Source organism: Gopherus flavomarginatus, chromosome 11 (genome assembly GCF_025201925.1).
Source record: "Gopherus flavomarginatus isolate rGopFla2 chromosome 11, rGopFla2.mat.asm, whole genome shotgun sequence".
Taxonomy (NCBI): Eukaryota; Metazoa; Chordata; order Testudines; family Testudinidae; genus Gopherus; species Gopherus flavomarginatus.
In genome coordinates this window covers 6,092,712-6,119,838 of record NC_066627.1, presented here as the reverse complement: position 1 = coordinate 6,119,838, position 27,127 = coordinate 6,092,712, and the positions used below count along the sequence as shown (strand labels likewise).

Sequence of the window (27,127 nt, the reverse complement as noted above, 5' to 3'; positions counted from 1 at the left end):
AACAAAGTCAGAGTAAAGAAGTGCAGGATTTGGAATTTTTTCAGGGCATTTCTGTCTTGTGTTATACAGGATGTCATATTACATTATCACAGCAGTCCCCTCTGGCCTCTTAACTGAAGAATCTTAGTGGGTTTATCAATGTGTGGGGCCAGAATCTGCACTGATTTACACCAGAGTAAAACTGGAGTAATGCAGAAGAATCTATGAAGTAATGAAAGAGCAAGTCTCATGTATCTATGGAGTAATTGTGGAGCAATTCTGTAGTATCTGCTGAGAAACTCTGTTATATATAAGGAGCAATTTCGAGGTAACTCTTTAATGTCTATGTACTAATGCTGTAATACCTATGAACTAATTTTCCAAGTCAATGGAGTAACTTTCAAGTAAGTATGTAGTATATGTGAACTAACATTGTAGTAATTTTGTTATACATATGGAGTAACTTTACTGTGTCTGGAGAAACTTAGTAGGAAATCTGTAGTATCTATGGAGTAACTATATAGTAACTCTGTATAAGCCATGGAGTAATTCTGCTATAAATGTGGAATAAGTCTACAGTATTTTGGGGGTAACTGTAATATATACAGAGTAATTCTGTAGTATCTATATAGAAATACAGTAGTACCGATTGATTTATTCTTTCATATCCATGGAGTAACATTGTCATGATTCTGTCACATCAATGGAGGAACTCTGTATTATGTGTGGAGCAACACCGTAGTAACTGTAATGTCTATGGAATAAATATATACTAACCCTGTAGGATACATGGAATAATTATTTTGTATCTGTGAAGCAATTCTTTAGTAAATAAGTAGTATCTTGGGGAAAATCTGTGTAATTACTGTAAAGTATCTATTTAGTAAATTTATGAAGTCTGTTTAAGACCTTTGCAGCAAATCAGTATTATCTAAGTAGTAACTTTGTTGTAATGCTGTAGTATCTATAGAGTAATGATGAGGTAGTTATTTTGTCATATCCATGGAATAACTCTGTAGTATCTTTAGAGTAACAGTGTACTGTTTGTTTATTCTACATGGGGTAACTCTAGATTATCTTTGCAGTATCTTGTGACTAATTACAGAGTTTACATCAGTTGTGAAGATTGGTGCATGAGAATTTCATCAAGAGAGTGGTGAGGACTGAGAGAAGTTACCAAAGAACTGTCAATGTGTACCTATTTTTAAGAAAATAAAAAATCCCTTTAAATGTAACCTTTCCTCTGTCCCATGTGACAACTTCTAGCAAGGTTTCAAAGCCCCAGAGAACAAAGCTGCTTCTTTTTCTATTTTTCCTTCTCCAATCTCCCTGCTTAAAAACATAGGACACTCCATCCCACAACTGGCATTAAGAGAACGCGAAGGCTGCACAATTAAAGACTGACAATTCAGGAAAATGTTGCTCTAACAGCCTTAACTCTGCCCCTATGAGTTAGATTTTCAAAGCCACCTAGGAATGTGGCTTCCCAGTTACCAGTATTTTTAATGAGATCAGGTAATCCATCTCCTTTAGATGCCTTTCACTATGCCACTCACAGATTTGATATATCAGTGGTTTTCAGCCTGTGGTACATAGACCCCTCGAAGTCTGAAGACTACATCTAAGATTTCCAGTGAGGTCTACACCTCCATTTTAAATATTTTAGAGGCTCACAAATGAAAAAAAGTTGAAAACAACTATGATAGATACAAGAGCAGATACTTAGCTGAATCAAACTTCCCAAGTTCCATTGAATCATTCTTTCTATTAGAGTACCAGCTAAACAAGCAACCAAAGATCAGAGCCCCCATTGTGTCAGGTGCTACACAGACCCCATTTGAGATTATGTCCCATTGTACCGGGAACTGCACAGGCCCCAACCGAGATCAGGGCCCCCATTGTTCTGGGTGCTGCCTGTACTCAAACAAATATTGGGTTGTTCTTTGCGGTGTGCAGTGTGTGTGCGTGGAGAGTGAATGGCATCAGCTTGCCTGGTGGCTACTACAGCTGGGTGAATCACTGAGTTTTCAGATCTCTGACAGTTTGGAAAAAGCAGAAGGGGGAAGAAATTGCATCAACCTGAACCGAGCTAAAAAAATCCAGAAAAAATTAAGGGAATTAGAAAATTGTGGGTAAGGTAGATGGAAATATTTCATTTAATGAAAAGTGAAAGGTCCAGGTTCAAGTCACCTGTCTCCATGGTGTGAAGAAGGACCAGGAAGTTGGGTCTCCTGCTTTATAGTAGCACAGTTATGCCACTGGGCTATAGGATAAGCTGGTATGGGAATGTCTCCTGTTGAAGACATTGTATTATGGATTAATAATTGGAGTGGAGGGGACTGGACCTTCTAATTCCCACCTTCAAGGCACATTCCTTGACAAATCAGGCTCTGGAGTGAAGCAGGTGCTGTTGCTTTCTTCCTTTAGCCCAAGGGTTTCATATCAAGTCAGATAACCTTTTTTTTTTTTGTGTGTCAAAGCTCTTGGGTGAATTCATGGTAAATTCATGGATAGCTTTGGGTCACTGGAAACTGCATTTTTTGCCTCCAGTGTCTCCAGGACTTCAATTTAGGTCTCCTGGGTTCTGGCCACAGCTCAACTGGTGGTGGGATCCAGTGGTTAGAACAGAATAGTGGGGTGCAGTGATTTAGAAAGGGCAGTTTGGGAGCCAGGACTCCTGGGTTCTATCCTGTCTCTGGGTGGGGAGTCGTGTCTAGTGGGTTAAAGTGGTTGAGGCTGAGATACAGGACTCCTGGGAGGGCATGGGGATCTAGTGGGGTCTGAGACCAGAGGCGGATTAGTCACTGAGATGACTTGGCACATCCCCAGTGGCCCCAGCCAACTGTGACCCCCAGAAAAAATCCACTGCTGGGTGGCAGAAGCCAAGAGCCCTGGTCACGGGATGGGGGAAGCCTCCACACCCAACTCCACTCCCCAGCAGCAGCACCGGGTGGGGCACTTGAAGCGGGGAAACCCTAGTGTCCCAACCCCATTATCAACACAAGCTGAGGAGTGGGGGAAGCCCCAGCCTAGTGTGCCCCAACCCTATCCCCAGGATGGGCAGGGAAAGCCCCCACTGCCCCATCCCCAGCTGAAGCTATAGGGTGGCAGGGGAAGCCCCCACAACCAACCCCACTCTCTGACCTAAGGGCCTGGCGGGTGGGGTGGGAGATGCCCTAGGACCCCAACTCTGGTCCCCTGCAGAAGCACTTGGTGTGGCAGAGGAAGCCCCAACACCAGGACCCCTGCTGCGGCCTTGGGACTGGAGGACTCTCGCTATCTACCGCAGCCTCAGGGCTCAGGGAGCTCTCACTCCCTGCTGCGGCCCTGGGGCCATGGCAGGAGGACAAAGCTTCTCTGGTCTTGAGGTTGCAGTGGGAGGGGGACAGACAGGAGGAAATAGGTTGTGGGGCCACAGTGGGAGGACCCTGGGTGGAACAGGGTGGGGCCCCAGGGAAGAGGCAGAAGGATGTGGGGTCGTGGGTGGGGATACAGGAGGAAGGGGAGAAATGGGCATGAGACTGTCACTGCAGGTGCAATTGCTCTGCCCCACGTCCCCAGAAACCTTAATCTGCCTCTGGCTGGGAGCCAGGACTCCTGGGTTCCATCCCCAGCCCTGCGGGGGGGAGTGGGATCAAGTGAGTTGGAGCAGCAGGGACTGGGAGCCAGGACACCTGGGTTCCATCTCCAACCCTGAAAAGGGAGTAGGGTCTAGTAGTTAGAGCAGAGGAAGTGGGAGGCCAGGCATCAAGCTGTATTAAGCACTGGCTGTGTGACTTGATTCATGTCCCTTTTCTCCCCTGTCCCCATGTTTCATTCCCAGTTCCCCACAGAAGGGGATCCTGCAGCACCCCCTGCTAGGGGGACATTGTCTTGCTGGAGCCCCACTGGCCTGTCCATTCTCCGTCCTCCTCCCCCAACCACCCACCCACCCACCTACCCCTCCTGGAAGCTGAGCTCCCGGCTCCCCCTGGAGTTGGTGAGTTTGCTCAGTGCTGAATTAAGTGAGCAGCAGCTGCACACACATACACACACACACACACACACACTCTGCAGTGTGGATTGGTGATGCCCATCCCAGCCAGTGAGGATATAGCCGGGGGCCGTGTGGCAGCAGGGGATGCAGATGGCACTCAGCTGAGCACATGTCACTATACCGAAGGCAACTCAAGGTGAGTCTCCACCACTTTCCCTCTTTCTCTTTTATTCCTCCTTTGTTCTCTCTCCATCTCGCATGGTGCCCTCCATTGCCACCCACGGGTGCAGTTTCCCTACCCCCAGCCTCCTGCCAGCCAGGCTTGGGCTGGGGGTAGTGCAAGCCCGCAGGATCCTGACAGGCCTGTAGTTCCAGTGCAAAGATGCACTGCCCGGGCATGGCTGGGCATGATTTCACCAGTGCCCCCGGCACAGCCCCTTCCACAGCCTGGATCCAGCTTCTTCTCCTTCCTCCTCCCGCAAAAAAAAAAAAACTCCCATACATCCACATCCCAAAGGCAGTGTGTCCCCCTGGCTCTGCCAACCCACAGCCCCTGCTACTTCAGCCCTGGCCTTCCCCCACTCACAGCTCTGCTGATGCCTCAGTCCCAACCAGCAACCCTCTGCCCATCTAGCTTCTCACCTGGGCTGCTCTGCGGCTTTGCCGAGTCCTGCCAGGACCATGCATAGGCAGAGGGGCCACTTGGGGGGCACAGCACCCCATCAGTCACATGGAGATGTTGTCCCTTTCTGAGCCCTGATGTTATTCCATCTCCTCTCTGCCAGAGCATCAAGAGCAGCCAGGACACAGGGCCAGCTGAGGGGACATGATGGCAGAGAACGAGCTGAGCGTGGAAGGGCACCGAAGTGGGGACCTGGCTAACTGCCACCTGACTCCCTCTGCCCCACACACCCCTCCACCCTCTGGTACCCATGGATGTGACCCTGGGTTCCCCTCCCCAACTCCACTCATACTTTCCCCTCCTGAGAAGCTGCCTCCATTCAATGGCTGAGACGCTGCAATCCAGATTTCCAAAGGAAGTTAGGGTCATTCAGATGCAATGGGATTTTTCAGAAGCAGTTCAGGCACCAAACTCCCATTGGGTGCACCTGGATTAGGTGCCTAAATCACTTTGGTGTTCTGGCCTCAGAACGACACAGCAAGTCTGTAGTAGAATAGGGAGTTGAACCCACAACCTAGGCTAGTGGCCTCACTCAGACTGAGGGGCCAAGTTACCGAGCTGCATCTTTGCTCCCTATGCATGTGTCCAGAGCGATGAGACAAGAGAACTGGACAGTGGAGACCACATTCGTCCTCCTGGGCTTGTCCTCTGCCCATGAAGTCCAGCTCACCCTCTTCTTCCTCTTCCTGCTCTTCTACATCGTCGTCCTCCCGGGCAACATCCTCATTATCCTCACTGTCTGGGGTGACCCCTGCCTGGGATCCCCCATGTACTTCCTGTTGGCCAACCTGGCCTTCCTAGACATCTGTTACTGCTCTGTCACCCCCCCAAAGATGCTGGCTGACTTCTTCTCTCGCCACAAGACCATCTCCTACGGGGGCTGCATGGCCCAGATCTTCTTCCTCCACCTCCTGGGGGCAGCTGAAGCCTTCCTCCTTCTCACCATGGCTTATGACCGCTACGTGGCTGTCTGTAAGCCCCTACGCTACACCAGTATGGTGAGCCGGGGGGTCTGCTGGGCCCTGGTGGGGGCATCTTGGGCAGGAGGCTTTATTCACGCCATTATCCTAGTAGGGTTGATCACCCAGCTCCCGTTCTGTGGCCCCAACGTTCTGGACAACTTCTTCTGTGATGTGCCCCAAGTGATCAAGCTGGCCTGCACCGACACTGCCCTGGCGGAGATCCTAACCTTCTCCAACAATGGGCTAGTCATACTGCTGTGCTTCCTTCTCCTCCTGGTCTCCTATTCCCTCCTCTTGCTCAAGCTCTGGGCATGCTCTTCCCGGAGCCAGAGCAAAGTGGCCTCCACCTGCATCACCCACATGATCATCGTCTTTGTCATGTTCGTGCCAGCCATCTACATCTACTGCCGGCCTTTCCGCACTGTCCCCCTGGAGAAGGTGGTAGCCGTGCTGCACACTGTGGTCTTCCCCCTCACCAACCCCATGATCTACACCCTCAGGAACAAGGAGGTGAAGTTGGCCATGAGGAGGATGGTTGGCAGATATGGGTCTTGGGGAAGGGAACTGAGCAAGTAATCATAGAAAATTGCAGACTTTGGGAATGTTTCTTGTATCTTTCCCTCTCTCATATGTACTTTATCTCCCTGTCTATCCTCGTACTCTTATATTGTAGTATCAGAAGGAATGCTTACCTTGGTAAGTTCCTGGTGCTAACACAATTAATTGAAATCCCATATCATTCTTTATTAGTTTTGATCTTATTCCTGTTGGTTTCGTTTAGAGCTTTCTTTTGATGCAGAGAGCTGTATAATAATTTTAAAATGTTTCTACTCAGCTCCAAATCATGAAAAAATCATTACGTATATTTTAAGTGATCTCAGCAATAAAAATATACAGATCTTTTAACTAAATATGCATTAATAATAACCATATGTATAAAGTAACCTAACTGAATACCAATATATTTGATAATATGTATTAATAATCATGACTATAAAAATCTAAATAATATTGTTAATCTTTTGCAAACATGTTTCGATTACAATAATATTTATAAATCATTCAAATACTGTTCCAATTCCTCATAAACATTTATTAATAGCAAATACATTGTTTACAGCTCAATCTACTGTTATTTCAAACTGTTTATATACATTTATTTAAGGCAATCAATGTGTTTATAAAGCAATCTGACAACACTTCAGTCAGTTTCCTAAGTGTTTATCAGAAGCAATCACATTATCAGTCAAAGAGCGTTTCATTCAGTTCACACACAACTGTTAAGAGCAATCAGGGTATTTACAGCAATCTATTCTCATTTTTTCCTACTTATACACATTAATTAAGAGCAGATCTTTATAAGCATTTTTTATTGATAAGAAGAGGAATAATTAAATGCAATTCTTTACTAACCTTCTTCTTCTTCTCCCTAGCCCCAACTAAATGTGGTTGGCTCTTTTCAGCTTGGAAAAGAGACGACTAAGACATCTAGACACTCATGACAGATGTGATGAAAGTAAATAAGGAAGTGTTATTTACTCCTGCTCTGTACAGAATGTGTGAGAAAAACGAGTTCTCACTCTGAGGTTGGTTGCAACATGCCAGAGGCAGCTTTATTTTCTTTAACACTTGCAAGGGGAGAGTACTCAGGGGCAGAGGTTCCCCTCCCTAGGCAGGTCTCCGTTAGATAAACAGGGCAAGTATTTATACCTTTTGTTACATACAGTAAAGATCAACAACTGCATTTTGTTACACATATTCCTTCCTAATATTTTACTTTTCTCAGCAGTTCTTGCTATAGTCTGCGTTCCATTCTTATCTTACACAAGGTCAAAACAACCTTTCTTACAGTTCTTTTTCACTTGCCCAGGCCCTGCATTAAAGTCTCACATTATTAAATAGAAGAGTTAGCCTGACTCTTGCTCTTCCTGGAAGACTAAGATGTCTGCGCTTTTCCCAACTTCCACAAGAAGAACTAAGGGTACCAAATTAAATTAATAAGCAGCAGGTTTAAAACAAACAAAAGGAAGTATTTCTTCAACAACACAGTTAACCTGTGGAACTCCTTACCAGAGGATGTTGAGAAGACCAAGACTATAATAGGGTTTAAAAAAGAACTAGATAAATTCACGGAGGATAGGTCCATCAGGGCTATTAGACAGGATGGGCAGGGACGTGTCCCTAGCCTCTGTTTGCCACAAGCTGGGAATGGGCGACAGGGGATAATCACTTGATGGTTGCCTGTTCTGTTCATTCCCTCTAGGGCACATGGCATTGGTCACTGTCGGAAGATAGGATACTGAGCTAGATGGCTCTTTGGTCTGACCCAGTATGGCCATTCTTATGTTCTAATAACCTGTGTGTGCTGTTATACACACATATTGGTAATGCTAGTATATTTACAAACCAATCGAATGTTGCCTTCATCTGTTTATACACATTCATTAACAGTATTCTCACTTTTATAGCTCATTAGAAATAAACCTGGATTGCTTCATAAATATAAATTAAGAATTAGGTTGGCATAGCAATCTCATTGAATTTAGATCTCTATGTCAATAAACATGAATTATATGAATTAAAAGGTGCAGAGATATCTTAATAATAGCATTTTATTAAATAAATAACCAAATTTAAACGAGTACAATTTAGATCTCATTATTACTGCTTAGATTTCTACATAAATGCATATTTCTCCTTATTTTATCTTTACAAACTATGACATCAGATAACAAAGAATATAGACATTAGTACTTGTGCAATTAATAATAATAATTTATTTTGTGACAGCAAAAAGAAGTCAATTGTTATTATTTCAAAGCTAGCGCTGTCTATTTTCATTCAAGCCAGTTGGGATTATATTAGAAAAGAGATTTTATTTTTACAGCATCCAAATTGTACTATTTATTTGCAAAATCAAATGCTTTCCAGATGAAAGATTGTTACCAAGTTCAATAAAAAGCAGTCACCAGCTATGATCATCTACATAGCACAAAAGCTCAGAGAAAAATGAACTTTTAACATTTATATTTCCTATCCACTGTGTGGGATAACTGTTCCCTGCAGAGTCACAGATCTCTGTTAATGTTGTTTTATTAATGATCTTTTATTAATAATGGCTAGTTATGAATGTTAATCATTAAATACTGGCTCCTGATGAATTTATTATAACAAATGGCAACAAATCAATTGATAACTGATGTGTGTTCATTATTTGATAATGGATGGATGGTCATAACTGATCATTAATCATTAATCAGAACAATTGGTATTCATGCTAATATGATTGCAACATGTTGATGTGATCATTCCCCTCTATTCAGCACTGGTGAGGCCACATCTGGAGTCCTGTGTCCAGTTTTGGGTCCCACACTACAAGAAGGATATGGAAAAATTGGAAAGAATCCAGCAGAGGGCAATAAAAATGATTAGGGGGCTGGAGCACATGACTTATGAGGAAAGGCTGAGGCATGGGTGCTGACTCTGTGGGTGCTCCAGGGCTGGAGCACCCAGGGGGAAAAATGGTGGGTGCTGAACACCCACCAGCAGGTCCCCTATTAGTGCTTCTCCCTCCCTCCCCACACCTCCCTCCCACCACAATCAGCTGTTTGTGGCATGGAGGAGGCTGGGGGGAAGGAGGAGGAGCGAAGATGTGGCACGTTTGGGGGAGGGGCCAGAACAGGGCGGGAAGATGTGTAGCGGGGGTGGGAAGAGGTGGGGTGGAGTCAGGGCCTGGGTGTGGCCTTGAGGGAAGGGGTGGAGTCCGGGCAAGGCCTGGGGCACAGCTGGTGCTGGTTGAGCACCCCCGGCACAATGGAAAGTTGGCGCCTCTGGGTTGAGGGAATTGGGATTGTTTAGTCTGCAGAAGAGAAGAGGGAGGGAGGATTTGATAGCTGCTTTCAACAAACCGAAAGGGGATTATAAAAAGGATGGATCTAGACTGTTCTCAGTGGTAGCAGATGACAGAACAAGAAGCAATGGTCTCAAGTTGCAGTCGGGGAGGTCTAGGTTGGTTATTAGGAAACATTATTTCACTAGGAGGGTGGTGAAGCACTGGAATGGGTTCCCTAGGGAGGTTGGTGAATCTCCTTCCTTAGAGGTTTTTAAGGTCAGGCTTGACAAAGCCCTAGCTGGGAAAATTTAGTTAGGGACTGGTCCTGCTCTGAGCAAGGGGTTGGACTAGCTGACCTGAGGTCCTTTCCAATCCTGATATTCTATGATTCTATGATATCTTTCATGTAGGATTTAGAGTTAATTCCAGATTCAGGATGTATCCCTCATAGTAACTTATCCACCCTAATCATTTATTATGTGCAGTTAGTAATTAGCAGCTGGTTGTTAATTATTAGTGAGTAATAATTTTGAAACTTACTGGTCATTAATGATTAGTTTTCTGCTCTCAAGGGTGGTGTGTTGCTAAGCATTGTTTATTATAGTCTTACAAGTATATATTAGTATAATAAGACTCATTAATGAGGATTCACTTTCATTTATTGGTATTAATAGGAGTGGCTAAGGACGCAGTGTCACAGAACTGGAAAAGTCCCTGAGGCAAAAATCTCATAAGCTCACAAGTCCACAGAGGTTGCACCTGGGATCCAAATTCAGCTACTTCTACCATGGGGAGAGAATGTTACCCTCACTGTGACATTCACATTAATCTGGCTCATCCCAGGGGACAATGCCTAGGAAACCATCTCCTGGTTGAGACTGAAAAACGTGGAGAGCTCAAATTGTAGCTGATTGTTTCATTCGCTAAATGTATCTGGCACAAATGGCTCCAAATTCAGGCTGTCTGCCTTTCTGGAGCATGCGTGGGTCAAACACAAGTTATTGGGCTCAGTATATGGGGAAATGGGTGAAATTAGCCAGCCCGTGTTATAGAGTGGGTCCAACTGGATGATCTAATGATCCCATCTCCCCTTAGATGATGAATCTATGTGACTAGGGAAATTTAAATCCCAAGATGCTGTATTGTCTCAAAGGACTTCATAATAGCTGTGGTAACAATCATTTATAGTAATTCATAAAGCGCCAGTTCCCAAGCCAGTGTCAACAGGTCGTAGCTCCATTGGACTCAACAAGCCAGTTCCCTGGCTGGTGTCAATCGGTTGTGGCTCCCTTGGAGTCAATAGGCCAGATCCCCAGCTGGAATCAACTGAAGCTCCATTGAGATACAGGAGCTCAAGAATTTGGCAGAGGAGTTTTATACAATTTATAACAAAAAGAACACAAACACTTTACCACTAGGGAAAGAGACACAAAAGAAGTTATAAGACTTGCTCAAGGCTGCATTGGAATAGAACCCAGGAATTCTGCTTCTAGCCCCCTCTGTTCTTTAATCACTAGACCTCACTCCCCTCCCAAAGCCACCCCTTCTCTAATCAGTACCTAATTTCACAGCAAGTCATCTATGATGCCCATTCCTCCTTCTATGCCATTTTCCCAGCGCAGAACCTTCAGGATCTCCTAAGTCCCAAGTCCTCAATTAAGATGGATACCCCAGGTGATTATCGCTCCCCACCCTCTTGGTTGCGATCTTACCCAAGATTCATCCTACAGCAAATGTCCCACCCATGTCCCAGTGACCATTGGTTTGGCCATTGCACCAGGGATGTGGCCGAGCCAATGAGAAGCCTCCAGCTTTCCCATCAGTGGCCAGACTTGAATAGGCAGCCTCATAAGACGTCGCTTCTCCCTCAGTTCTGCCCTAGAAACAGTGAGATGGTCGGCCATGCATCCACTCCAGGGACTCCTCCTCAGATGCTTCTTGTCCTCCCCATGCCCAGAAGAGGCTGTGGATTCTGTGGCCAAGGACAGCCAGGATAAACATGCTGAATGGATGATGAAATTTATCTATCTATCCCCATACTGCCCTTCTATCTATCCATCTATCTTTCTATCTATCTATCTATCTCTCCCCGTACACCCCCTCTATCTATCTATCTATCTATCTATCTATCTATCTATCTATCTATCTATCTATCTATCTATCTATCTCCATACAGCCCCTCTATCTAGTTATTTTCAAAATCTCTAGTTATCTACTGATCCTACAATCTGTGATATCGCCACATCTAAATATCTCTATCAATCCATCTGTGATACCTCCCTTTCTCTCTCTGTCAATCCATCAATATACTGCTCTGTGCTGGGCAAAAGGAGTGCAGATAACATTCTGGTGTATTTTGTGCACCTAGATGGTGCCAAAACATCTCCCAAAACATTCAGGGACAGCTATAACCAACAAAGGGTACTAGGGGGCAGCAGAGGGTGGGGGTGGGGAAGGGGCGGCTGTACTGTATAATGGGCACTAGGGGGCAGCAGAGGGTGGGGGTGGGGAAGGGGTGGCTGTACTGTATAATGGGCACTAGGGGGCAGCAGAGGGTGGGGCAGGGAAGGGGCGGCTATACTGTATAATGGGTACTAGGGGGCAGCAGAGGGTGGGGGCAGGGAAGGGGCGGCTGTACTGTATAATGGGCACTAGGGGCAGCAGAGGGTGGGGGCGGGGAAGGGGCGGCTGTACTGTATAATGGGCACTAGGGGGCAGCAGAGGGTGTGGGTGGTGGAGGGGCGGCTGTACTGTATAGTGGGCACTAGGGGGCAGCAGAGGGTGGGGTGGGGAAGGGGCGGCTGTACTGTTTAATGGGCACTAGGGGGCAGCAGAGGGTGGGGTGGGGAAGGGGCGGCTGTACTGTATAATGGGCACTGGGGCAGCTGGACCAGGACTGAATACAGCTATATATTTTCAAACCAGTTCCAGACCCAAGCAAACCAGGCCGTAGGTTTCCATCCCAGGCCCACGAGCCCAAGGCAGTACAGTCCCAGACAGCCCATGCGCAAGGGCAGAGACATGGGGTCAATCCACTCGGCCCAGCCAGTCCCACCCTGCAGCGCATTTGTCAGCCCTGAGATCAGTTATCTCGGCTGAACGACCAAGCGCTCCAAGGCCCACCTGGTGTTTGTCTCTCTGGGTGTTTTTCTCCTCTCCGCATTCAGCCCTCAGTTTATTTTCTGCCCCTCTGGGTGTTGTTCTGATGCGCGGGGACTTCCAGATGGACACCTGCTTCTCCGGAGCAGGGCCGAGGGGACGCCCCGGCACTACAAATAGACCCTGTTTTCTTCCAGGAACTGAAGTCAGGAGGGGGCCGGAAGGCAAAGATGAGACCAGCCGAGACACCACAGTGACCGCAGGTGATACTCCGTGGCCAGCTGCTCTCTCATGATGGGGCTCGTCTCCTTTGCTTGTCAAGGCCACGGCCCTTTGCTGTCAGCTCGCCAGGGCCAGTGACACATTCCCATGGGGTTCTTGTTTCCAGATACCCTGGAAAATCTCAGCCCACGTGGCCATGTGTCTCCTCATCTTTCCCAGGGCTTGGGAGCACTTTGCCCCTTTTTCTGTGGATTCTCCATGGAGCTGGGTTTTGAAGTCCTGACTCCCAGAGACTTCCTTGGAACTCCCAGCCACTGACTCTGACCTTCACCCATGGCTTGGGGCCACCCCACTGGAGCGATCAAAGCATGGGATCTGCTAAGCCCAGCATGCGAACTGGACTGAGAGGTCTGCGTGGAAGGGGCAGAGCCACCCGGCGGGTTTTCACATGGCACCAGAGCAGCATTTGGAATTGAGATACTATGAGATCATTCCCCTGCACGTGTAAGGCAGCAAGTGGGGATTCTTGCTTCACCCATGACATCTGCCATCAACTTCGATAGTGTCAATGGAAACCCATGGGATGTGGCCTGCTATCCAACCAGGCCTAGATCATGGGCTGGGGACTACAGACCATAGGGACACGTCAGTGCTGCAGAATTTCAGCTCATTTTCATACACAAAGCAGTTTCCAGCCCTCGTGGCTGGGGAGGAAAGATTGAAGATGCAGCCTGATTTATCTGACACATCCCTGAGTGTGCAAAGAGCCTGTACCCATCACTGTGGGGGGTAGGGAACTGCCCCAGCTGTGCTAGTGTGTTTAATGCAGGATTTTCTCCTTGTTTGGATTTTAAATAGGATGGAGGCAGTAAGGGAGAAGGGAAATGGGTTGTTATTTCTGTACATGGCTTGGATTCAGGATTCCTGGGTTCCATTGGAGTGAGGAGGACCTGGGGTCCAGGACTCCTGGGTTCTGTTCCCAACTCTGGGAGGGGATATGGGGCTAGTGGTTACAGCAGGGGGGCCTGGGAGCCAGGACTGCTGGGTTCATCCGCAGCATTGAGAGGTGAGTTGTGGCTAGTGGTTAGACCAGGGGGCAGTCGCTGGGCACTAACATCTCTCTGTGTGACCTGCTGCCCCTTCCCTGTCCTGTTTGTGCCTTGCTTTCACCATATTTATTTCCCTGCCCCACACAGAGGAGGTCCCACAGCACTCCTTGGGGCTCAGGTCCTGTCTCCCCCCTCCTGGGGGTCCCACTCACAGCTCTGTGCTGACCTCCTCATACCCCCCGGCACTGAGCTGCAGGTTTGCTCCCCACCCTCTATGGCCCACGGCTCCACTCCCAGCCACAGGGACACTAGCCCCAGGCCAGCTAGAGGGACCTAGCTGAGCACAGGAGCGGACCTGCATGAGGACACACACACACATGCTCCAGCCATGACACCAAGAAGCAGGTCTCTCCTAACTCCCCTTCCCCAGCCCTCTTGCCATCTGCCCGACGGCTCCATCCCTCCAGATGTGATCGCCCCATGGGGTAGAGTTGGAGCCGTGCATCACAGTCTCGGTTCAGGGACTGACATGGCTGAAGGACCCCAATCTGCCCCGACACCGAGCAGTGGGGAGATGAGAAGGTCCCCAAGTTTCAGAGGGGCCCTGATCCATGGAGGGGCAGAGAGATAGTCCAGGGGGAACAACTCATCAGAATAACCCCGAGCATTGACGGATCTCTGAGCTAGGGGCCCCTTCCCCCATGGGAATACACGGGTGACCTCCTGCCCCACTTTCATCCATTGGAGTTTGGCCATTGCCTGCAGTGGGGCCAGGACTGGCCCCCCTGTATCTGATCCCAGTGGCTCTGCAGACACCCCTGTCCAATGGACTGGGGGAAGAATGTTCCCTGGGCCACAGATGGGTCTGAAACAACAGCCCAGAGGGAAGAGGAGATGCAGCTCGATACACTCCGGGGTGATTAGCAATAACAGCACTGAACGCTCCCCCCGAATGGTGCCCCTCCCCATAGCACCACGACTGAGCAGTCTTATATGGAAATATCTAACAGTCCCCATAAACGCACATCTATTTATCTATCTGTCCATACTATGAGTAATTACATCTATCTATCTATCTATCTATCCCCATCCATCCTCCTATCCATCTATCTGTGCTACGGAGAATTATCTATTTATCCATGTTCTTATACTTGTATTTTTAGTATCTGAGTGAATATTTGCCTTAAAAAGTTCCTGGTGCTAGTCCAATTACGGTAATTGAAAACCCCGTCTCGCTTATTGTTCTTTTAATCCAATCGCTTTGTGTTGGATTTAGAGCTTTCTTTCTATGCAGAGATGCGTGTAACACTTCACAAGTGTTTGCAGTGAGATTTCAGTCCAAATATTTCACTTCGGTATTTTTAAAATGAGGTAAAGGTTGGTAAATGTTACGCAGTTCTTTAAATAAATAGTTATTAATGATGTCTATGTTTATAAAGCAAACTTGCTCATATCAATAGCTTTGAAATCATGTCTTAATAGTTATAACAGTTATGAAGGAAGCTATAAGTCTACATATCGATCTCTTGTAATCACACAAGATAACATGATATTATAACATATATTATAAACCAGTCAGATATTATTCATTTTCTTTATAAATAAGTTTCAGTAGCAATTATATTGTTTATAAACCTAATACTCGATCAACCAGTTTATAGACCTTTATTAAAAATATCATTATCATTGAAACAATCTACTATTCTTTCAATCTCTTTCTACTCCAATAATAAATAATATTTGATCTTTCATAAACACACACTGATAATAGGAATATATTTACAGAGTAATCTGACCTGACTTTCACCTCCTTCTACGTAGCCACTAAGATTATTCTATTTTTCCTATATCTCTTCTGAAGTAAATATGGATCTGTCTATAAGTATTTATTAACAATTATAATGTTTTATATGTGGGTACGTATGCTTCTACAGAAATCTCATTTTCCTTAGTTCTCTATATGGTAACATGAATTCTCTTACAATTAATATGTATAAAGAGATCCTAATCACAGTCAGTGAAATAGAAAATATATTCAAATAAGAAAACTAAAATGTCAAGTTAACCTAATAAAATGTAGATCTCTTTTTAGTCTTACCGCTTAGATTTCTTTATGTGGATACCTTTCTCATTAATTTTTAATGTTTATAACACTGTAAAATCAGGAGAAAAAAGAAAAAGAGAAAATAAAAATATTATGATTATTATTATTAATAATGAAGAAATCACATAATAGCAAGTAGACCATGCTTTTTTCCAACCTAGCTCTTTCTGAATCGCTTCAGAACAATAACGATTCTATTAGAAAACAGATTTGACCATTATTGTCTCAGCATCTAGCCGACACTATTTATTTTCAAAATCACATTCCTTCCTGAGAGATTGGGACGAAGAGAGGTGCAATGTGATCATTTTCACACAGCAGCATTTCAGATTGAAATGCTCTTCAACCCTTTATATTTCTCTGACACATGATGGAGTCAAACTAACACACAGCGTCACCAATCTCTGTTAAAATTATTTTATCTGTGATCAGTTAATACTAATTGTTAATCACGATCTTTAACCACCAATTACTAGTTTATTAAAGAAAGATAAGGCATTTCCCATCACGAATTCAAAACTTCTATGCAATGATTATTCAGCAATCCAACTTACCAATTCATTTAAATACATTTGATATTTATATTCATACTTCGTAGTAAGATGGTGGCCTATATCTGGCCCAATAATTCTATCCCCTATTCTTGATGTGTCCCTCATATAAGGGACTGAAGGGGATTAATTAATCATCATAAAATTATTATTAATAACTAATAAGTAATGAAGCTTTCAGAATTTTGTCGTACTTTAATTAAAACATGTTGGTCATTTATTATTATTTCCTGGTCTCAGTGACATATATGTAAAAACATCATTATTTTATTTCACATTGATATGATCTGTATATTATGTATTAGCTATTAATGAGAAGCTAATATGACCTATTATGATTATTCATTTATTAGCTATTAATGGTATTAGCCATTGTGAGTCTCACCCCAAGTGCAAGAGACAAGCAGGCTATGAACAGATACAAGGATCTTACATTCTTGGGACCCTACATACGTCCCCAGTTTGACACCAGTTTAACTGGTAACTGTTTCAGCTAGTTCAAAGGGAGGGAATTCCACCCTTGCCCGGAGAGTGATTTTGGCATTAAGCTGTGTCTCAAATGCCTTCAGGGGTTGAAGAGCGAGGAGACAATTCCTGGTTTGACATTGAAACACACCGAGCGGTTACAGACAGCGAGAAGAATTTCTTCATGTCTTCACGCTCTCTGGTACCAATGTGCAGGGCTCATTAAAATCCCAGCTACAGCACCATCCCTATGGGCCACCACACAACGGTGTTAACTGCTCTTTGGTATAATAACAAAAACATTTATTGGGTTGGATGCCCAGCTGGCGTGAATTGGCCACAGCTGTGTTGGAGTCAGTGGACCGGATCCCCAGCTGGTGTCAATCAAAGCTCGGCTGAGTGAGATCGCTTGAGGAGCTGACCCTATATTTTGAGCAGCACGTCTCACCCAATGAACACCAGCTCGTTCCCAAAGAAGTTATGTGATCTGATCAAAGCTGCTTCGGAAAAGAGCCCAGAGGACCTGTCTCTCAATATCCCCTTCTCTAATGCATAGTCCCCCACTCCTTTCCTGGGGGTGGGCATGGGACCCAGGCATCCTGAGTCCCAGCTTCCCTGCTCCATCCAGGAGCTAATTTCCCAGCTCATCATCTAGTATCATGAAGCCTGTTCTCTGCTCTCCAGCCCCCAGGGCAGTACCTTCAGGATATCCTACGTCCCAAGTCCTCAGGCTGATAACCCAGGTGACTATCGCTCCTCAACTGGAAGGTTACAATCTAAGCTCAAATATACCCAACGGTGGTAGCAGGTTGTTTGTGGACATGACAGACACAGACCATCCAGTCGAGCCTGGGGGAACCCATAGGCAAATCTCCCACCCATGCCCATTGGTTTGGCTGCTGCACCGGAGTCATGGCTGAGCCAATGAGGAGCTTCCTCGTTTCCCATCAGCAGCTGGATTTGAATACGTGGCCTCATAAGACGCGGCTTCTCCCTGGATGGTCTCAGCTCTGCCCTGGGGACAGCATGAAGGTCAGCCATGGATCCACTCCAGGGATTCATCCTGCTGCTCTCACTGGCAAGTGAGTAACCCTCATGGATGCTCCTGATCCTTCTCCTGCCTTGAGGAGACTCTGGCTCATATGGTCCAGAGCCCCAAGGAAATCTATCTAACTACATAATCATTTTATCTATCTATCCCCATGCATATCTCTCCCCCATCCATCCATCAATCCTGATGCACATCTATCTATCTATCTATCTATCCATCTATCTATCTATGTGCAGGATTTATTTTCCATCTCTCCATCTCCAGAATCTCTAGCTACCAGTTCCACCTCTCGTTGGTGATATCTCTCCATTTCCATCTATCCTTCCACTCATCTACGGTCTCTCTGTCAGTTTACCAACCTACTGCTCTTGCATGAGCAAAAAGGAGTCAAGATGACATTCCGGTTTCTCTCATGCAGGTGGATGGTGCCAATATGCCTCCTTCAGCCAAAGCCCCTCTGAGATCTCAGTGTCTCTCGGACAGACGGTGGCTCTGGAATGTGCTGTGGCAAACGTCGCAGCGGACAAGGTCAACGTCAACTGGATCCGGCAGAGCCCTGGACAGAAACCTGAAGGGGTGCTGCTCTTCAAAACGGATCTGTCCATTTACCGAGCTCCGGGGATCCCAGAGCGATATGTCTCCTCCAGAGACGCCTCCAACAAGAAGTTCCTGCTCACCATCCGCGACGTCCAGGAAGGAGACGACTCCATCTATTTCTGCTTTGCCTATTATGGTTCAGCTGGAGTCCAGACGTGGGGAGAAGGGACCCGCGTGCATGTGTTGAGTGAGTATGGAGCTGTTTGCTCCCGTTAGAATACAAGGATGATCCAGAGGTCAGGATCTGGCTTTGGGAGATCTGAATTTGACACTACTTCTGCCACAGCCTCCATGTCTAACCTTGGGCCAGCTTCTCTGCACCTCAGTTCCCCCTCTCAGCAACAAGAAACCAGCCCTTCCCTACCTCCCAGAGGTTGTGTGGCTCAGTGAATTGAAGAACCTCTGATATTAGGGTAATGGTGTCCAGACGGCGACCTGTCCCTTAGATGAGCACGCTGAGGTTGGTGGAGGAGGCCCAGGGAGGTAACAGACATTCTCCATAGCGCCCAAGAAACCAGACCAGGAGTTTCTGTAACGGGCGGGGTTTCTCTTTCTCCCTCGCCTCCCCCCTCCCCCAAGGAGCTGGGTGAGAGGGCCAGACCGGGTCATAGTGAGAGAGGTGGTGTGTGGCGCAGCATTGGTTCTTCTTATGTGTATTTTATCTCCAGCCTATGTCACATGCTCTTCAGGGAACTGCTGGGTTTGTTTATTCCATATAGATATTTTCAAAAGATGACAGTAGCCAAATCTAAATAAACTACACACGTTAATTAATCGGAGCAATGATAATGAACCCATAACTAAGGAAGGAGATATTGGTCTTGTCATGAAGACAAAGCAGAGAGAGGCAAGATACATGACTCTGGGAGGGAGGAGGGGTCTAGTGTGTTAGAACAGAAAAGGACGGGGAGCCAGGACTCCTGGGTTCTACCGCCAGCTCTTGGAGGAAGTGGGGTCTAGTGGTTAGAGCAGGGGGGCTGGGAGCCAGGACTCTATCCTGGCTCTGGGAGGGCAGGGAGGTTGAGGGGTGTGAACCAGGGATGCTAACCACCGTCTCCAATGTCCTCTCTGTGTATTTGCAGGGAGCAATCTGCCCCAGCCCCGAATCCAGCTGTTCCCTCCAGCCCAGGAGGAACTCGCCACCGGCTTTGCCACCCTGACCTGCCTGGTGAGCGGCTTCTTCCCTGGCTACATCGATGTGCTGTGGATGCGAGACTCCCAGGCCCAGGCCCAGGGGGTGAGAACAGGGCTCGTGGCACTGGGAGAGGACAAGACCTACTCGGTGAGCAGCTACCTGACGATGCCAGCCAGTGAGTGGAGCTTGGATGCCAGCTACAGCTGTGTGGTCAAGCACGAATCACTGGCGTCTGCGCTGGAGAAGAACATCAGTGCCAAGGACTGCAAAAGACCATAGCCCAGCAGGGAGCCTCTGCTCCCAGATCCCAGGGGTCCTGCCAGGTTCAACCTCCCCCATGCCCATCTGCCAGGCTGGGAAACCCCTCTTGGCTTGGAGGCATACGGTCCCTTATCTGGAGCAAACTCTCTCTGTGACCTAACACTCCATGAGATCCCACCCAGCAACACCCCTTCAAAAGCAGCGGCTCCACTTCTGTCTTGCTTTTGCGGGAGGGAGCAAAGATCCAGCCTGGGCTGGGGGCAGAGCTGAACCCAAAATGCAAAGCTTCAGTCCTGGTTCTCCAGACCATACCTGGTTCCTTCTACAACTCTGTCTATCCTACTGTTCCTTCTCCTACTCTGCCATCTGTCTGTCTGGCCCATCTGTTTCTTTTCACACGTACTCATCCCTCCATACACAGCCCCTCGCTCGCTCCATACATCCATGTACACCCCTCTCCTCAGGGCTTTACAGATCTACATATCAATGCTGCTTGTTTCCTCTCCACCTATTCATATCACCACACTATCGCCCCAAATGTACCAATCCGTCCATCCATCTAATCTCCACGCACGCTCCCTTCTCAACAGCAGTTTAGTAATCCAGCATTTATAAAGTGGTAGAAAAAGCAAAGACAATAAAAGAAAACTTGATACCAAATTCATTGCTTTGTACTTTTTTTAAAGCAAGACAAACATATCTCCAAATGGATTAAAGTACAATATTGGGGGGAGCAATAGCTCAGTGGTTTGAGCAGTGGCTTGCTACACCAAGCGCTGTGAATTCAATTCTTGAGGGGGAAACTTACAGATCCAGGGTAAAAATTGGCCCTGCTAGCAAAGGCAGGGGGCTGGACTTGATGACCTTTCAAGGTCCCTTCCAGTTCTAGGAGATTGGTATATCTCCTATTATTACATATTAATTTAAAGCATATCTGTACTTTGGCCACTTGGGGCAGCAGAGGGTGAGGTTGGGGAAGGGGAGGCTATACTATATAAGGGGCACTAGAGGGCAGCAGTGAACAGGACAATATTCCACTAAATAGCTGTCACCCATTGTTCAGACCCTTTAAAACAGAGGTTCTCAGACTTTTGTACTGGTGCCCCCTTTCACACAGCAAGCATCTCAGTGCAACCCCCTTTATGAATTAAAAACACTTTTTAATATATTTAACACCATTGTAAATGCTGGAGGCAAAGCGGAGTTTGGGATGGAGGCTGACAGCTCACGACCCCCTGAGGGGTCCCGACCCCCAATTTGAGAACCCCTGCTTTAAAATAACCCTGTATCCTCCCATCCTCCCTCAAACCTCCCTTGCCTAGGTCAGGATGGGCCCTTCCCCCAGGCAGTGCCATGAGCCACACACACACCCTTGCCTTGCGTAGCCCCATCCCACAGGGCAGGACCAGCCCCAACGGGCAAGTCCATCCTTCCCTAGGGAGATGCCCTCAGACCCCTTGGCCCTGTTGGGGCCAGTCCTTGCTCTCCTTCTGCCAGCCCCAACCTCATTCCTGTCCCACCACAATCTCCCCACGGGAGTTCCCACCCCTCAGACTCCCAGGCTGCCCTCCCCCTGCCAATCACTTTGCCACCCTGCCTGTTAATTACCCACCACAATTAGCTCCCTGGCTTGGGCCCCATCAGGGTGTGGTACTGGCTGGGAGCCCTGGCTGGCGCCTCCTAGGCTGGGTGCTGCTACCGGCGAGAGGCCGGTCTGACAGCATAGCAGGGAGAGCCTACCCAGCTCCCTGGGAATAGATCAGGCCAGGTGCCTCTGCACAGCGCAACAGCTGCCACTAATGCAACTGCTCTTCATTCTCCTGCCTGATCCCTCGGTCCACACAGAGTCCATCTGTCTGGCTAACTGCTACATCCGACCTCTATCTATCGATCTGTCCCTCATTCCAGCGCCACATCTCCCAGCTCTGTCTGTCTAGACACTGCGTATCCATCTGGCTGAGCTCCATCCATCTGTCCATCCAAGCTGTGCCTGGCTCAGTGCCACCCGTCCATCCATCCTACGCCGTATCCCATTCTCCAGCCCGTCCCCCAGCCTGGGGCTGGATTGGATTCCCTGCCCCCTGGAGCAGCTGGTCCCCCTAGCCAGGGAATTAACCTGCTAAGCCCAGGGCTGTGAGCTCAATCCCTGAGAGGGCCACATAGAGATCTTGAGCAAAGTCAGTACTTGGTCCTGCTAGTGAAGGTAGGTAGCTGGACCTGATGACCTTTCAGGGTCCCTTCCAGCTCTAGGAGGCAGGTATATCTCCATTCATTATAACCAGGACTCCTGGGTTCTGTTCCCAGCTTGGGGAGGGGAGGGGAGTCTATTGGTTAGAGGAGACTGGGAGCCAAGCCAGGACTCCTGGGTTGTATCCCAACTCTGGGAGGGCAATGGGGCCTGGAGAGTTAGAGCTGGGGGGCTGGGGAGCCAGGTCCCGGGTCCTACAGAGGATACTGAATGACTCCAGCCTGGGCCCTGTGCAGGGTGCACATTCCCAGGACTTTCCAAGATCTGGTTTTCATCTCAGGCTGGCAACGGCTGCGTAATAATTCCCCCTCCCTGCCCACTGTGTAAACTTCCCCTAGCCTCAGTGCCATGCACCTGTTCCCAGCACAGCTAAATATAATCAGGCCAAGATAAAGACAGAGCAGAGTGTGCCTGGCCCCAGAATCCCGCCCAGCCAGGAACCAAGGACGTCCCAGCATGCGGCCTCTGCTCAGATATCACCCGCCTCTCGCCCAGGCACATGGGGGGGGGCATCTGGGGGAATGAACAGCACAGCCAGGGACACCAGCAGATACCCAGCTGGGGTCAATCAGCTGGTGGGTGCCTGTTGGAATTGTAACCACCCAAACCTGCTTCCTGGAGGGGATGGGATCTAGTGGTTTGTGCAGGGTGGGCTGGGAGCCAGGACTCCTGTGTTCTGCTCTGACCCTGGTCCAGCCCACTCTGTGCCTCAGTTTCCCCACATGCGATAGAGGCGAAAATCTACCCACTCACAGAGGGGCTCTCTCTCTCTTTAGGGCTGGCTGGCTGGAAGGTTGAGGCTGCATGGAGAGACCCGTCGGGGGGGGGGGTAGGAGGGGTGTTTATTCTGGGCAGACCAGATCAACCGGATAAACCACTCTGGGATCAAGACAGAGTTTGTGACAGCACAGGCCCCTGGGGCAACAGATGCTCTCCAAGCAGCACTGGCTGCCCCTGGGGGAGAGGAGGAGGCACTGTGATCTGATCACTAGACCGCACTCCACTCCCAGGGCCAGGGGAAAACCCCGGAGTCCTGACCCTCAGCCCCCTTCACTAAACCCCACTCAGGACTCCTGGGTCCCATCCCTGGCTCTGGAAGGAAAGTGGTGGGCTAGTGGTTAGAGCAAGGGCAAGGGGGGCAAGGTCTCCTGGGTTCTATCCCCAGCTCTGTGAAGGGCATCCACAGAGCTGCAGAAGATGGAGGCAGGGCTTGGATAGCAGGGGGCTATTGGTCAGGATTGAGGGGCACAGGCAGAACTTTTGGGAGTGGTGGCAGGGCTGGGCTAGCAGGGGGCTGTGGGTGGGGAATGAGGGGCACCCGCAAAGCTGGTGGGGGGGGACTGGAGAGGCAGAGGCAGGGCTGGATTGACGGACACAGGGATGGATGGACAGAGAGACAAGCGGAGAGGATGGATGGATGGGGGGGCTGGAGGGGTGGAGGCAGGGCTGGCTGGACGGACACAGGGACACACACAAGGACAGATGGACGGACAGACCGGCAGACAGACAGAGGTACACACAGGGGTCGGTCTAGACATTCTGCCGCTTCAAGCAGGGCGGCATGCCGCGGGGGGCGCTCTGCCGGTCGCCGGTAGGCGGCTCCGGTGGACCTCCCGCAGGTGTGTCTGCGGAGGGTCCGCTCGTCCTGCGGCTTTGGTCTACAGCCTGCGTGAGGTCCACCGGAGCCGCCTGCCGTCCTCTCGGTGACTGGGAGAGTGCCCCCCGCAGCATGCCTCCCTATGCATGCACTTGGCATGCTGGGGCCTGGAGCCGCCCCTGGGTACACACACGGGGATGGATGGACAGACAGACAGGTGCGGGGGGGCTGGAGGGGCAGAGGCACAGATGGATGGACAAACACAGAGGTGGATGGGCAGACATGGGGACACACACAGGGATGAGTAGACAGCTGGGGGATGGATGGACAGACGGGGGGTCTGGAGGGCAGAGAGAGGGATGGATGGACAGACACATGGACGGATGGACAGACACAGGGACACACACAGGGCGGGAGGGATGGACGGAAAGACAGGGGACTGGATGGACAGACACAGGGACACACACAGGGCTGGAGGGACGGACAGACAGACGGGTGGCTGGAAGGACAGACACTGCGATACACACAGGGCTGGATGTACGGACAGACAGGGCCTGGATGAACAGACACAGGGACACACACAGGGTTGGAGGGGCGGACGGACAGACGGGGGGCTGGATGTACAGACACAAGGACACACACAGGGCTGGAGGGATGGACTGATAGACGGGGGGCCTGGATGGACAGACATAGGGACACAGACAGGGCTGGAGGGACGGATGGAAAGACGGGGGGGCTGGATGGACAGACACAAGGACACACACAGGGCTGGAGGGACGGATGGACAGACGGGGGCTGGATGGACAGACAGGGCTGGAGGGCAGAGGGAGGGATGGATGGACAGACATAGGGACACACACAGGGCTGGAGGGATGGATGGACAGACGGGGTTGGATGGACAGACACAGGGACACACACAGGGCTGGACGGAGGGACAGACTGGAGGCTGGATGGACAGACACAGGGACACACAAAGGGCTGGAGGGATGGATGGACAGATGGGGGGCTGGATGGATAGACAGGGGGCTGGAAGACATAGGGAGGGATGGATGGACAGACACAGGGACACACACAGGGCTGGACGGACGGACGGACTGATGGGGGGCTGGATGGGTAGACACAGGGACACACACAGGGCTGGACGGACGGACAGATGGTGGGTGCATGGACAGACACAGGGACACACACAGGGCTGGACGGACGGACAGATGGGGGGCTGGATGGATAGACATAGGGACACACACAGGGCTGGACGGACGGACAGAGGGTGGGCTGGATGGACAGACACAGGGACACAAAAAGGGCTGGACGGACGGACAGACGGGGGGCTGGACGGACAGACACAGGGACACACACAGGGCTGGACGGACGGACAGATGGGGGCTGGATGGACAGACACAGGGATACACATGGGGTTGGACGGACAGACAGATGGGGGGCTGGATGGACAGACACAGGGACACACACAGGGCTGGACGGACGGACAGATGGGGGGCTGGATGGACAGACACAGGGACACACACAGGGCTGGACAGACAGACAGATGAGGGGCTGGATGGACAGACACAGGGACACACACAGGGCTGGACGGAGGGACAGACCGGGGTCTGGATGGACAGACACAGGGACACACACAGGGCTGGACGGACGGACAGATGGGGGGCTGGATGGAGAGACACAGGGACACACATAGGGCTGGATGGACGGACAGATGGGATCTGGATGGACAGACACAGGGACACACACAGGGCTGGACGGACGGACAGATGGGGGGGTGGATGGACAGACACAGGGACACACACGGGGCTGGACGGACGGACGGACAGATGGAGGGCTGGATGGACAGACACAGGACACACACAGGACTGGACGGACGGACAGATGGGGGGCTGGATGGACAGACACAGGGACACACACAGGGCTGGACGGACAGACAGATGGGGGGCTGGATGGACAGACACAGGGACACACACACAGGGCTGGACGGACGGACAGATGGGGGGCTGGGTGGAGAGACACAGGGACACACACAGGGCTGGACGGACGGACAGATGGGGGGCTGGGTGGACAGACACAGGGACACACACGGGGCTGGACAGACGGACGGACAGATGGGGGGCTGGGTGGACAGACACAGGGACACACACAGGGCTGGAGGGACGGACAGATGGGGGGCTGAACGGACAGACACGGACACACACAGGGCTGGACGGACGGACAGATGGGATCTGGATGGACAGACACAGGGACACACACAGGGCTGGACGGACAGACAGATGGGGGGCTGGATGGACAGACACAGGGACACACACAGGGCTGGACGGACAGACAGATGGGGGGCTGGATGGACAGACGCAGGGACACACACAGGGCTGGACGGACGGACAGATGGGGGGCTGGGTGGAGAGACACAGGGACACACACAGGGCTGGACGGACAGACAGATGGGGGGCTGGATGGACAGACACAGGGACACACACACAGGGCTGGACGGACGGACAGATGGGGGGCTGGGTGGAGAGACACAGGGACACACACAGGGCTGGACGGACGGACAGATGGGGGGCTGGGTGGACAGACACAGGGACACACACGGGGCTGGACAGACGGACGGACAGATGGGGGGCTGGGTGGACAGACACAGGGACACACACAGGGCTGGAGGGACGGACAGATGGGGGGCTGAACGGACAGACACGGACACACACAGGGCTGGACGGACGGACAGATGGGATCTGGATGGACAGACACAGGGACACACACAGGGCTGGACGGACAGACAGATGGGGGGCTGGATGGACAGACACAGGGACACACACAGGGCTGGACGGACAGACAGATGGGGGGCTGGATGGACAGACGCAGGGACACACACAGGGCTGGACGGACGGACAGATGGGGGGCTGGGTGGACAGACACAGGGACACACACAGGGCTGGACGGACAGAGAGATGGGGGGCTGGATGGACAGACACAGGGACACACACAGGGCTGGACGGACGGACAGATGAGGGGCTGGATGGACAGACACAGGGACACACACAGGGCTGGACGGACGGACAGATGGGGGACTGGGTGGACAGACACAGGGACACACACAGGGCTGGACGGACGGACGGACAGATGGGGGGCTGGATGGACAGACGCAGGGACACACACAGGGCTGGACGGACGGACAGATGGGGGGCTGGATGGACAGACACAGGGACACACACAGGGCTGGATGGACAGACAGATGGGGGGCTGGATGGACAGACACAGGGACACACACAGGGCTGGACGGACGGACAGTTGGGGGGCTGGACGGACAGACACAG

The 27,127-nt window shown here is 49.9% G+C and overlaps 2 protein-coding genes across 2 annotated transcripts; both read left to right on the top strand.

The window, feature by feature from the left end:
• The first annotated feature begins 5,230 nt into the window (after positions 1 to 5,230).
• Positions 5,231 to 6,175, top strand: LOC127031771 (olfactory receptor 4N2-like). Its single transcript, XM_050918808.1, has one exon. It carries the CDS (start codon positions 5,231 to 5,233, stop codon positions 6,173 to 6,175), a length of 945 nt encoding a protein of 314 aa, XP_050774765.1.
• An 11,785-nt stretch (positions 6,176 to 17,960) lies between these two features.
• Positions 17,961 to 20,049, top strand: LOC127031770 (immunoglobulin lambda-1 light chain-like). Its single transcript, XM_050918807.1, has 3 exons — positions 17,961 to 18,003; positions 18,391 to 18,756; positions 19,652 to 20,049. The coding sequence occupies exons 1-3, from the start codon at positions 17,961 to 17,963 to the stop codon at positions 19,981 to 19,983; spliced, it is 741 nt and encodes a 246-aa protein (XP_050774764.1). The 3' UTR covers positions 19,984 to 20,049.
• Positions 20,050 to 27,127: the final 7,078 nt, after the last annotated feature.